At 41.5% G+C, this 14,540-nt stretch overlaps 1 protein-coding gene across 2 annotated transcripts in view; it reads left to right on the top strand.

Moving 5' to 3' along the window:
- LOC140742037 (NUAK family SNF1-like kinase 1) overlaps positions 1-4,210 on the top strand; it is an 80,826-nt gene extending 76,616 nt beyond the window's left edge. For both annotated transcript variants that reach the window (XM_073072745.1, XM_073072746.1), the window contains 2 exons: positions 37-169; positions 1,701-4,210. In XM_073072745.1, coding sequence (XP_072928846.1) covers positions 37-169; positions 1,701-2,692 — 1,125 coding nt within the window. In that variant the 3' untranslated portion in view covers positions 2,693-4,210. The remainder of the gene's footprint in view (positions 1-36; positions 170-1,700) is intronic.
- Positions 4,211-14,540: the final 10,330 nt, after the last annotated feature.

The following is a 14,540-nucleotide window of genomic DNA, read 5'->3' as shown; positions in this document are numbered from 1 at the left end:
TATTCACAGGGATTAACACATTTTTTTCTGTTTTAGGTTGATTGCTGGGCCTTAGGAGTTCTGTTGTATACGCTGGTGTATGGAACAATGCCGTTTGACAGTCAATGTTACAAAACTTTAACACAGCAGATCAACCTTGGAGAATACAGGAAACCTCCACAGACCTCTGGTATGGAATTAGAAATTTTAGCAACAGATCTCATAATTCAAATACTGATACTGTATTGACACTCTAAAAGATAACAACATTTCATTTTCTACATAGCACCATCCAGAGACAGAGAAGCAGTTTCAGCGACAGGTTACTATCGATGCAATGCTCCTCAGACAGGATGAAGAGGTCAATACTCCCCAATGCCATTAGGCTTTACAATTCAACCACCAGGACTTAAGAACTTTTTAAAAGCTATTATTAATGCTCTTTGAGATAGTGATTCAGATGCATATCATATTTTTTACTGAGTTAAGTATTGTATGTAATTAGTTTTGCTACAACAAGTGTATGGGACATTGGAAAAAAGTTGAATTTCCCCATGGGGATGAATAAAGTATCTATCTATCTATCTATCTATCTATCTATCTTTTCCGTCTATAATACAGAGGCGCTGTTGAGAAAATCAGCATTCATTTCTAACCCTAGATGCTATTGAAGTTGTAGTGGGGCACTGCCTTCTACCATGGCAGTTCTTCTGGTTAAAATATTGCTGGGAAGAGAATTCCCAGATTTAGACCCAAGGATTAAGGACTTGAGATACAGTTCAAAATCAGAAAGGTATGTCTTGGAGTCAAAAGGGCTGATGATGGTATTTCCATGTTCTAGTCACCTCTGTCTTTTTTACAAGTGAACATCATGAATCTGGGATGTGCTGTCGAAGATTCAAAGGCCATGAAGAGAAATTTCAGTGCACTTTGTAGATGATTCTCAGAGGAGTCACAATATGCAAAGGGAGTAAATATGGGAAAAAAGGTGGTAGATAAAATGCCTGTTTGACAGTGAGTGTCAGCAAGATCTCGGACAATGAACAAAGTAAGGAACCAGCCTATCTTTAAAAGATGTTCACTGACCTGAATATTGGCAAGGACAATGAGAATTTCATTGCATTTAAAAAATATTACAGATTTTCATCTTTGGTTCAAGTTACCTTATTTCACTTTTTTTTGCATTATTGGTCAAGACTTCTACTGAAGTTTGAACTCATAGCCATCAAACTGAGAGGTATATACTGATCAAAGATGATGCTTATTTGATTCATAGAAGATAAATATAAAAGATGTGGAGATCAGTTGTTTTAATTATTATAGCAGAACTGGTGTTGCTATTTGTTTTCTAGAGCCAAGCCAGATTTATTTAGGGAACAAATTATGTGCAATTTGATTTTGCAGGCAACTACAAAGATTCTTGCCTGTGGTTTTTGGATTTTCCACTAGTTAAGTACCAATTGGATGGAAAAAAGAAATCCACAGGAAAGATGTAATGCATGACGAAGTAATTTCAATACATTTACTTTGTGTCCTGCACTAAGTTCATAATACTCAAGTCACTGATCTGATTGTCCTAATTGGACAATGGTTGTGAGAAATATGTTAATGTAATGGTATTTTTATCAAACATTACCTGTGACTAATATATTTTATTCAAGCTATAAGAATGAAACAGTCCTTTGCCGGATCATTATATGTTGTCACGTTTTCATCAACAGATGCCCATGGCCTAATTGATTGGATGTTGTCAGTGAATCCACGGAAACGTGCAACAATTGAAGATATTGCAAACCACTGGTGGGTCAACTGGGGTTATGACGCACCAGTTTGTGACGGTGTTCCTGAAAGCAATTGTCACTCACCCCTACTGGTTCATTATATTGATTGGCAAAACAGAGATGGATATTCAAGTCGAGAGAAGAAGGAAACTGCAGAGTTCCCAGGAGTTGAAAATTCTGTGCATAAGTCTCCTAAAGCAGAAATTAGGCAAGAGGCTTGTTTAAAGAAGTCAAAAAAAGAAAATGATATCATACACCCACAATATGATGCAAAACTGCAAAAGATAACTTCCAAGGATACAGGTAAAAAGCCAAAAGGAATTTTGAAAACCAGGGCCAGCTTTGATAGTGATTTTTCAACTACAGACACAGATACACATTCACAATGGATTGAAACCAAAACAATGACTGCAAAACCTGGAAACACCTTTTACAATCTATACTCAATACCAACTAACCTATACACCAGCATGCCACTCAAAGGAATCCTGAAGAACTCATGCCAAAGAGAATCTGGCTATTCTTCTTCTCCAGAAAACATTGAATCAATGGACAGGGATACAGCTGTCATTCCCTCAAAACCAAGTCATAAACAGTCAGATATCGTTGCAGGGGAGGTTGCATGCAGAAAAAAAGGAATTCTAAAACAGAATGGGAAATTTTCTATCAGCCTTGATCTACCTAATGATTGTTCATCATTCAAGCTTTCTGATTCTTTGAATGACCTCATCCTAGCTAGTGGAAGGCAAAGCATGAGTCGCCCCTCCAGTGTAATTAGTGATGACAGCATACTTTCTACTGACTCATTTGATTTCCTAGATTCCACAGCAGAAAGCAAAAGGTTATTTTCACAAAGCAAACAAAGCAGTTTAGGTTCAGAAGATGGCCTGTTGGAGTTGGATAAGACAGAAGCAGAGCCACAAACTGCCTAAAATGTAAGCTCTGACAATGTTAGCATGGGGAATATTTTTTCCATATTGGAATATGAAGATGTATGTTTATGGTAAGAGCTAAAAAAAACCTGAAATCATTTGAAGGAAAAAGTAATGACTTATGAATATTCCTCTGCACAAATTGTACCCTAACTTTATTCAAACTAAACTAACTTGAAGAAAATGCTATTCATTAGATTTACTATGAACAATATGTATAGACAAAATAACTTATTGGCATTTTTATATATATATATATATCATGAGGTGATTCACTAGCAAAACTGTACTTATGTTAGTGACAAGGTTATTATGCTAAACAATTCTGTATTTTATCTGCATGCATGATTTGTTGGGGTAAGATTCATCATAAGACCATAAGATACAGGAGCAGAAGTAGGCCATTCAGCCCATCAAGTCTGCTCCACCATTCAATCATGGACTGATCCAATTCTTCCAGTCATCCCCATTCCCCTGCTCTCACCTCATACCCTTTGATGCCCTGGCTAATCAAGAACCTATCTATCTCTGCCTTAAATACACCCAATGACTTGGCCTCCACAGCCAGTCGTGACAATAAGTTCCACAGATTTACCACCGTCTGACTGAAATAATTTCTCTGCATCTCCATTCTAAAAGGACGTCCTTCAATCCTGAAGTCATGCCCTCTTGTACTAGACTCCCCTACCATGGGAAATAACTTTGCCATATCTAATCTGTTCAGGCCTTTTAACATTCGGAATGTTTCCATGAGATCCCCCCTCATTCTCCTGAACTCCAGGGAATACAGCCCAAGAGCTGCCAGACGTTCCTCATATGGTAACCCTTTCATTCCTGGAATCATTATCGTGAATCTTTTCTGGACCCTCTCCAATGTCAGTATATCCTTTCTAAAATAAGGAGCCCAAACCTGGACACAATACTCCAAGTGTGGTCTCACTAGTGCTGTATAATGATTACAGGGACCTTCTAATTAGTTATGAGAATCATCCCAGATTGTATCTTTTTTTAAAGCATTGCACAAAATACTGGATAACAGTATATCATGAAATTGTAGTATGCAAATTGACAGTTTGTTAACAATATATGTGCGTAGCAGTGTTAAAGGTGTAAAATTGTACAAGTATATGATCAGATAGAGAATTTAGTAAACAAAAGTAGGCAACTACTTTTTCCCTGAGTTTCATTTCAATTCTGGATCAAACAATCAACTAATTTTCAGGAGTAGACTTAAGAATTACTGTACAATAATAACAGAATAAACAAGAGAAAACATTAATTCAGAAAGGTCGAAGTCCACCGAAAACCTTTTCATTTTTATCAAGTGCACAGTGGAAGAGGTTACAACATGATATTCCAGATCCCAAATAGCAATTGATGAAGTTGAGCTTGGAACATTGTTAGTTCAAGGCCCAGAGATGAAAATTAGGAATAACTTTTGGGCAACACACACAAAATGCTGGTGGAACACAGCAGGCCAGGCAGCATCTATAAGGAGAAGCACTGTCGATGTTTCAGGCCGAGACCATTCGTCAGGACTAACTGAAAGGAAAGATAGTAAGAGATTTGAAAGTAGTGGGGGGAGGGGGAAATGTGAAATGATAGGAGAAGACCGGAGGGGGTGGGATGAAGCTAAGAGCTGGAAAGGTGATTGGCAAAAGTGATACGGAGCTGGAGAAGGGAAAGGATCATGGGACGGGAGGCCTCGGGAGAAAGAAAGAGTGGGCGGAAGCACCAGAGGGAGATGGAGAACAGGCAAACAACTAAATATGTCAGGGATGGGGTAAAAAGGGGAGGAGGGGTATCAACGGAAGTTAGAGAAGTCAATGTTCATGCCATCAGGTTGGAGGCTACCCAGCCGGTATATAAGGTGTTGTTCCTCCAACCTGAGTTTGGATTCATTTTGACAGTAGAGGAGGCCATGGATAGACATATCAGAGTGGGAATGGGATATGGAACTAAAATGTGTGGCCACTGGGAGGGAGATCCTGCTTTTTCTGGCGGACCGAGCGTAGGTGTTCAGCGAAATGGTTTCCCAGTCTGCGTCGGGTCTCACCAATATATAAAAGTCCACACCGGGAGCACCGGACACAGTATACCACACCAGCCGACTCACAGGTGAAGTGTCGCCTCACCTGGAAGGACTGTCTGGGTCCCTGAATGGTGGTGAGGGAGGAAGTGTAAGGGCAGGTGTAGCACTTGTTCCGTTTACAAGGATAAGTGCCAGGAGGGAGATCGGTGGGAAGGGATGGGGGGGACGAGTTGGCAAGGGAGTCGCTTAGGGAGCAATCCCTGCGGAAAGCAGAAAGGGGGGGGAGGGAAAGATGTGCTTGGTAGTGGGATCCCGTTGGAGGTGGCGGGTGGATGGGGTGAGGGCAGATGTGCGGGAAATGGGAGAGATGCTTTTGAGAGCAGAGTTGATGGTGGAAGAAGGGAAGCCCCTTTGTTTAAAAAAGGAAGACATCTCCTTCGTCCTGGAATGAAAAGCCTCATCCTGAGAGCAGATGCGGTAGAGATGGAGGAATTGTGAGAAGGGGATAGCATTTTTGCAAGAGACAGGGTGGGAAGAGGAATAGTCCAGGTGGCTGTGAGAGTCTGTAGGCTTATAGTAGATATCAGTAGATAAGCCGTCTCCATAGATAGAGACAAAAAGATCAAGAAAGGGGAGGGAGGTGTCAGAAATAGACCAGTTAAATCTGAGGGCAGGGTGAAAGTTGGAGGCAAAATTAATGAAGTCAACAAGCTCAGCATGCGTGCAGGAGGCAGCGCCAATGCAGTCGTCGATGTAGCGAAGGAAAAGAGGGGGACGGATACCCGTATAGACTTGGAACATGGACTGTTCTACAAAGCCAAGAAAAAGGTAGGCATAACTGGGACCCATATGGGTGCCCATGGCTACACCCTTGGTTTGGAGGAAGTGGGAGGAGCCAAAGGAGAAATTATTGAGAGTAAGAACTAATTCCGCTAGACGGAGGAGAGTGGTGGTAGAGGGGAATTAGTTAGGTCTGGAATCCAAAAAGAAGCGAAGAGCTTTGAGACCGTCCAGGTGGGGGATGGAGGTATATAGGGACTGGTCGTCCACGGTGAAAATAAGGCGGTGGGGGCCAGGAAACTTAAAATCATTGAAAAATTTCAAAGCAATTAACTTTTGGGAATAGATTTCAATGATATTTAAGTATTTGCTTAAGAAGATATGTGAGAGTGAGTGTTATAGAAACATAGAAAACCTGCATCACAATACAGGCCCTTTGGCCCACAATGCTGTACCAAACATGTACTTACTTTAGAAATTACCTAGTGTTACCCTAGCCCTCTATTTTACTAAGCTCTATGTACCTATCCAAGAGTCTCTTAAAAGACCCTATTGTATCTGGCTCCACCACCATCGCCGGCAGCTTATTCCACGCACTCACCATTCTCTGCGTAAAAAAAACTCACCCCGACATCTCCTCTGTATCTACTTCCAAGCACCTTAAAACTGTGACCTCTCATGTTAGCCATTTCAGCCCTGGGAAAAAGCCTCTGACTATCCACATGATAAATGCCTCTCATCATCTTATACACCTCTATCAGGTTACCCCTCATCCTCCGTTGCTCCAAGGAGAAAAGGCCGAGTTCACTCAACCTATTCTCATAAGGCATGCTCCCCAATCCAGACAACATCCTTGTAAATCTCCTCTGCACCCTTTCTATGGCTTCCACATCCTTCCTGTAGTGAGGTGACCAGAACTGAGCACAGTACTCCGAGAGGGGTCTGACCAAGGTCCTATATAGCTGCAACATTACCTCTTGGCTCCTAAATTCAATTCCACGATTGATGAAGGCCAATACACCATACACCTTCTTACCCACAGAGTCAACCTGCGCAGATGCTTTGAGCGTCCTATGGACTCAGATCCCAAGATCCCTCTGATCCTCCACACTGCCAAGAGTCTTACCATTAATACTATATTCTACCATCATATTTGACCTACCAAAATGAACCACCTCACACTTATCTGGGTTGAACTCCATCTGCCAATTCTCAGCCCAGTTTTCCATCCTATCACTGTCCCACAGTAACCTCTGACAGCCCTCCACTTTGTCCACAACACCCCCAGCCTTTGTGTCATCAGCAAATTTACTAACCCATCCTTCCACTTCCTCATCCAGGTCATTTATAAAAATCCCGAAGAGTGAGGGTCCCAGAACAGATCCCTGAGGCACCCCACTGGTGACCGACCTCCATGCAGAATATGACCCATCTACAACCACTCTTTGCTGTCTGTGGGTAAGCCAGTTCTGGATCCACAAAGCAATGTCCCCTTGGATCCCGTGCCTCCTTACTTTCTCAATAAGACTTGCATGGTGTACCTTATCAAATGCCTTGCTGAAACCCATATACACTACATCTACTGCTCTACCTTCATCAATGTGTTTAGTCACATCCTCAAAAAATGCCACTCATTTATCCTCCACCTCACTCTATTCCTATTCTCACTGTTACGTGGCACAGGCAGTAATCCTGAGATTTCTACCTTTGTGGTCCTGCTTCTCAGCTTCTTTCCTAACTCTCTGTAGTCTGTTTTCAGGACAACATCCCTTTTCCTACCCATGTCGTTGGTACCAATATGTACCATGACCTCTGGCTGTTCACCTTCCCACTTCAGCATATCGGGGACACAATCAGAAATATCCTGGCATCTGGGAGGAAAACTACCATCCAAGTTTCTTTCCTGCATCCACAGAATCGCCTGTCTGACCCTCTAACTATAGAGTCCCCTATCACTGCTGCCATCCTCTTCCTTTCCCTACCCTTCTGAGTTACAGGGCCAGACTCTGTGCCAGAGGCATGGCCACTGTTGCTTCCCCCAGGTAGGCCTGCACTTCCCAACAGTACTCAGACAGGAGTACTTATTGTTAAGGGGGACGGGCACAGGGGTACTCACTAGTATCTGCCTCTTCCCTCTCCTGACTGTTACCCACTTATCGGTCTCCCAAGGCCCCGGTGTGACTACCTGCCTATAGCTGCTGTCTATCACCTCCTCACTCTCCCTGACCAGATGAAGGTCATCAAGCTGCAGCTCCAGTTCCCTAACGTGGTCCCTAAGGAGCTGCAGCTCAACGCACCTGGTACAGATGTGGCCGTTTGAGAGGCTGGGAGACTCCAGGACTTCCCACATCTGACACTGAGCACAGAACACCAGCCTCACACACATACATTCTATTTTGTGTGTATGGCTTGGATATCCAGCATCTGCAGATCTTCTCTTGTTTGTGATTGGACACAATTAATTATTGTGACTTTCCATATACTGAAATCATTGCTGGCTTAAATTATAAAATTGTTTCCACTGTTGTATTGGAAACATATTCTTTACGTGTTAAACATTATTATACACAAAATGAAAGCCATGAAAAAATTGGAATTTACAGATAGAGAACTAAAGGATTTCTTTGGTTCCCTCAGGATGTTATAGTCACATCGGAGGGAGGCGGGGGGTGAGGGTAGTGGGGATGAGCTCCCTCTACCAATTAAATGCTCCCAATGGTGTGCGTCTCAAAGAACCTCTGACAACCAAGAGCACCTCCTGGCCTTTACATGTGGCTTAACTACTAAGCCCAGTAGAACCATTTCTACTGACAGGAGAAGGGGCAAAGGCTAAAAATATTATTAGCTAGGGCTTCAGAGAATTTTCAGCTCTTTACCAGGTCCACCTGCTTCAAGCAGGTTTCAATCAGACCAACGCCCAAGAAGAATGTGTTAACCTGCCCCAATAGCTATGATCAGCAGCACATACAACCACTGTGATGAAGTGCTTTGGAAAGGTTGTTCATGAAGCACATGAATTCCAGCCTGAGCAGTGACCTGGGTAAACTCCAAATTGCTTGCCATTGTAACAGGTCAAAAGCAGACGCCATTTCATTGGCCTTTCACTCTGCTCTGGAACATCTGGACAATGAAAATGCATGCAATATGATGCTCTTCATTGACTGCAGCTCAGCCTGCAAGACTATAGTCCCCTCAAAACTCATCACTAAGCTAAAAGACTTGGGTCTTAAAACCTGCTGTGCAAGTAACTGGATCCTCGATTTCCTCACACGCAGATTCGCGTCAGTATGGATTGGCAACAACATCTCCACATCAGCACAGGTGCAGCAGAGGCTTTAGTCACTTTATAACTATAATTGTGTGGCTACATATGACTCCAATGCTGAATTTAAATCTGCTGTTGTTGATGTCAAAGGTGGTAACACATTGCCAAATAGGAGGGAGATTGAAAATCTTGTTGAATGATGCCACAACAAGCTTTTACTGAATGTCAGCAAAGCTAACGAGGGAAGCCAGAGGTCCATGCGCCAGTCCTCATCAGGAGATTGGAGGTGTTGAGGGTCAGTCATTTTGAATTTCTTGGTGTTACATCAGAAGATCTATCCTGGGACCAGCGCATACATAAGTACAAGAACAAAGAAGGCACAATACTGCCTTTACTTTTTTAGGAGATTGCGTAGATTTTGCACGTCACCAGAAACTTTGAAAACTTCTGTAGATACAGTGGGGAGTATCCTGACTGGTATGTGAACTCTAATGCCCTGGAATGGAAAAGTTCAGAGCCCAGTCCATCATAGGCAAAGCCCTCCCCATCACTGAGCACATTTACAAGCACTGCTACAAAAACCAGCTCCCAATTTCAAAGACCCCCCACTGATTCTACACCCAGCAGGCTCACTTTCAAGGACTTTTTGTACCCATGTTTTCAGTACTGCATTTTGTTCATTTGCACAATTTGTCTTTTGAATACTGGCTATTTGTCAGTATTTATTTCTATATAAATTTTCAAAAATTCTATTGTGTTTCTTTATTTTCCTGTAAATGCCTGTAAGAAAGTGAATCTTAAGGTAGTATATGGTAATACACATACTTTGATAAAAAACATTTATGTTAATTTTGACTTTGTATTCTCATGGCTAAATGAGAAACTAAAACAGCAGTATTTATATTATTTTATTTAGTATTCAAATAATTTGCAAATTAAGGAACGTATATACCTTCAAGTACTTTAACTTTATGAGAAGCCATTAAAATATTTATTTTCAAATTCAGGGCAGAAGTTGGGAAACTGAGACTATTATGGTGCAGAAAGTAGTCCGAGATCCCAAGTAACTTTGAAAAATGTGCAAGAATAAAATGATCCAGATTGATGTGATACCTGGAAAGGTGCAAGTTATGAAGATGTTTTGCAGTATCTGTGGTATTAGCTGGAGACTTGAAGCCTGGTTTGACCAGAGCATCATCTAAAACAGTATTCTACTATCTTGGTTACTACAGCATTGAATTGTGTTTGTTTTGATGATTATTGTTATGCTATGTTGGTTGTAATGATTTCAGCAACATTTGCTCCAAACATATACTGCGGTTTCATTTGATTTGGCTTTCTCTGTACCTACTTACTTATTTTGTTCAGACCATTTTGTGGCCTCATTCCCAGCAACAGGACACCTTCCAAAGGTGGCATCCATCAATAAGGACCCCCTGCACCCAGGACTGACCACTTCTCATTGCTACCATCAAGGAGGAGGCACAGGAGGCTGAAGACACACATTCAACATTTCAGGAACAGCTTCTCTTCCACCATTGGATTTCTGAATTGACAAAGAACCCATGAACACCACCTCAGAATTCTTTTCCCTCTCGTTTTGTACTACTTATTTAACAATATACTGCTGATGCAAAACAACAAATTTCATGACATATGCCAGTGATATTAAACCTTATTCTGATTCTAATTCTGACTCAGGAAATAAGTTTAATAACACCCGCAAATTTGCACATTTTCCTATGAACTTGTGATATAAATATGATACAGATATCCCAATATTGATCCCTATGACATTAGCGAGTTAGTCTGGTGGCAAGAATTTAAAAGGAGAGCATTTTCCTTCAGCGGTTTGATCAATGCACAACTGCACAGGTGCGTGACACCAACGAGTTACACTGCCGGGAAGAATTTAAAAAGAAGACAGCTTTATAGAGCAGGAATTTAGCAGAGGAAGTCAGAGTAGGAGGGCTTTGACGATAATGGGATGAGACCAGGAAAGTTACTTGTGAAGAATAGGAACAGGAAGTATGTCTGCAAGCTCGGCATTTTCCCAGCCTCCAGGATGGCCAGGCAGGCTGTGTCTTACAAGCCTGATTGAATTTTTTGAGGATGTGACTAAACATGTTGATGACGGTAGAGCAGTAGATGTATATGGATTTCAGCAAGGCATTTGATAAGGTACCCCATGCAACGGTTATTCACAAAGTAAGGAGGCATGGGATCCAAGGAGACCTTGCTTTGTGGATCCAGAACTGGCTTGCCCACAGAAGGCAAAGAGTGGTTGTAGACGGGTCATATTCTGCATGGAGGTTGGTGACCAGTGGTGTGCCTCGGGGATCTGTTCTGGGACCCTTCTCTTCGTGATTTTTATAAATGACCTGGATGAGGAAGTGGAGGGATTGGTTAGTAAATTTCTTGATGACACAAAGGTTGGGGGTGTTGTGTACAGTGTGGAGGGCTGTCAGAGGTTACAGTAGGACATTGATAGGATGCAAAACTGGGCTGAAGTGGCAGATGGAGTTCAACCCAGACAAGTGTGAGGTGGTTTATTTTGGTAGGTCAAATATGGCAGAATATAGTATTAATGGTAAGATTCTTGACCGTGTGGAGGATCAGAGGGATCTTGGTGTCCAAGTCCATAGGACACTCAAAGCTGCTGTGCAGGTTGACTCTGTGGTTAAGAAGGCATATGGTGCACTGGCCTTCATCATCTGTGGGATTGAGTTTAACAGCCAAGAGGTAATGTTGCAGCTATATAGGACCCTGGTCAGACCCCACTTGTACTGTGCTCAGTTCTGGTCACCTCACTACAGGAAGGAAATAGAGGAAATTTACAAAGATGTTGCCTGGATTAGGGAGCATGCCTTATGAGAATAGGTTAAGTGAACCTGGCCTTTTCTCCTTGGAGTGACAGAGGATGTGAGGTGACCTGATAGAGGTGTATAAGATGATGAGAGGCTTTTTCCCAGGGCTGAAATGGTTGCCACAAGTGGACACAGGTTTAAGGTGTTGGGGAGCAGGTACAGAGGAGATGTTTTTTATGTAGAGAGTGGTTAGTGCGTGGAATGGGCTGCTGGAAAAGGTGGTGGAGGTGGATATGATGGGTTTTGTTGAGAGATTTTTGGATAGCTTTGTAAAATAGACTATGGGTACCCTAGGTAGTTTCTGAAGTTCGGCACAGCATTTTGGGCCGAAGGGCCTGTATTCTGCTGCAGTTTTTCTTTGTTTCTAAAATGGTGGAGGTACTCAGCAGACCAGGCAGCATCTTTGGAAAAGAGTGAACTGTTGACCTTTCGGGCCAAGACATCGACTCTTTTCCTGGCCTGCTGTGAGAATTAATTATTTTCTGCTGTGTGCCTTATAAAAATATAGTATATTGAAAATGCCAAATCTTTGAATGTTGACTTACAGGTGTACAAATATATAACTGAGTCACATTGCACTGTTCATTAAAATCTTTCTGCAGGTCAGCATAGGGTTATCTTTATTTGATGATGACAAGCTTCACAACGAGAGTGAACACGTTCAGTTTTCTAGGTACTGTGTGTCAATGTAATGTGCCTGTATTTTATTCTATAAAGAAAACAGCAAGATTATTTATTTTAATCTTTCAGGTGTTTACCTCAACTGCCATGAAAAATTTGATGAAACCTGTGCTAATGTTATCAGCTTCAAATAAATTAAAGTTAATAATTTGTTATTTCAAGCTTTAGGGAATATCTTATTAGATTACTACAATTTCCTCAGTATTCAAAGTAAAATATGATGAGAATCTCTCAAAACAATTGTCAGATGTTTAGCTTGTGTGATGTAGCAAGGTGGAGTCTCATGTAGATAGGGTGGTGAAGAAGGCTTTTGGAACGCTGGCCTTTATAAATCAGAGCATTGAGTACAGAAGTTGGGATGTAATGTTAAAATTGTACAAGGCATTGGTAAGGCCAAATTTGGAATATTGTGTACAGTTCTGGTCACCGAATTATAAGAAAGATATCAATAAATTAGAGAGAGTGCAGAGACGATTTACTAGGATGTTACCTGGGTTTCAGCACTTAAGTTACAGAGAAAGGTTGAACAAGTTAGGTCTCTATTCATTGGAGCGTAGAAGGTTGAGGGGGGATTTGATCGAGGTATTTAAAATTTTGCGAGGGATAGATGGAGTTGACGTGAATAGGCTGTTTCCATTGAGAGTAGGGGAGATTCAAACGAGAGGACATGATTTGAGAGTTAGGGGGCAAAAGTTTAAGGGAAACACGAGGGGGTATTTCTTTACTCGGAGAGTGATAGCTGTGTGGAATGAGCTTCCTGTAGAAGTAGTAGAGGCCAGTTCAGTTGTGTCATTTAAGGTAAAATTGGATAGGTATATGGACAGGAAAGGAGTGGAGGGTTATGGGCTGAGTGCGGGTAGGTGGGACTAGGTGAGATTAAGAGTTCGGCATGGACTAGGAGGGCCGAGATGGCCTGTTTCCGTGCTGTGATTGTTATATGGTTATATGTACAGTAATTTTGTTTAAATGCCAAGAATCTTCACCAGAATTTTAAAAGTTAATCAAGGCACTCATTCATATGCCTTGCAAGCATGATGAAACATGATGTGTGATCTTTTTGTTGTAGCTGCCTCAGCTGGTTAAGTTTAAAGTTGATCTTGAAAACATGTAACTCATTTGTTGTTTATCCAGTGTAGCCTATAGCTGGAAAATTAGAGGATTAGGATGATAAAAAGTTACCACAACGAACCGTATTTGAATTCAGTCATTGATGTAAATGTGTTTTCTCTACTAGAGAATCTAATACTCGTCTTGTGTCACTAGAAGTCATATACAGGAGCAAAAAAAACTGTTGAATACTGCATTATAGTCTTCTCAGTACAGGTATTCCTGGGCTTTATCTTGATGTATTAACTTTGTATTACTTATTGTGACAATGGAGGGAAGAGATTCCACTCTGAAAATTTCTGTTTTACTAGGAAGTTGCACTACTTGACCTGCGATGTTGTCAGTTCAGATCAATGGATTGAAGTCATGGCATGCAACCATTTAGGCAGAAGAGATGATCATAAATAATGAAGTTGCAAAACTGCTTCATTGCTCATCATGAGGAGGTAACTGTAGGTCAGGAGTCCCTTCAACTGACTTATTAGGCAAACTTTCATTCTCTTTATTTGCTTATTGGAATGCATGCTCCTCTGTCAAAGTCAGCAGTTAGTGCTCATCTTAATTTGCCCTTTAGAAGATGGTGATAAGCCTCTTGAAGCTCAGCAGTCTTTCTTTTGAAGACTCCCACGGTGCTGTTTGATAAGGAACTCCATGTACAATTAAAGTCTAGCAATGTATTTCCAAGTCAGGATGCTGCTCGACTTTGATGGAAATCTGCACGTGGTGGTGTTCCTACTGGATGGTGATTTAGAAAATAGTTATCAGAGTAGACTATGCATAGATATGTATATGGTATTCAATGCTCCAGTAATGAAAGGAATAAATATTAGGATGTAATATTACTTAGTACTGGTCACTTTACCGGAATATCATTAAGGTCTTGTTGTATGCAATCTACAACTGTTTAATTTTCTGAGGAGTTGCAAATGGGCTCAATATAGTGTGGGCATCACCCAATGGAGGAAAAAGGGCCATTGATGAACCAGCAAAACATGACTGTGCCCAGGACACTGAGGAAATCCTACTGAGATGTGTGTCATTCTGAGGTGTTAGGCCCCACAAGTTATTCCTTTTGGGCAAAATATGACTCCAGCCTTGGATGATTTTCATCTCAAT

The sequence above is a fragment of the Hemitrygon akajei genome, chromosome 19 (genome assembly GCF_048418815.1).
Source record: "Hemitrygon akajei chromosome 19, sHemAka1.3, whole genome shotgun sequence".
NCBI lineage: Eukaryota > Metazoa > Chordata > Chondrichthyes > Myliobatiformes > Dasyatidae > Hemitrygon > Hemitrygon akajei.
This window is presented reverse-complemented; position numbering and strand designations above follow the sequence as displayed.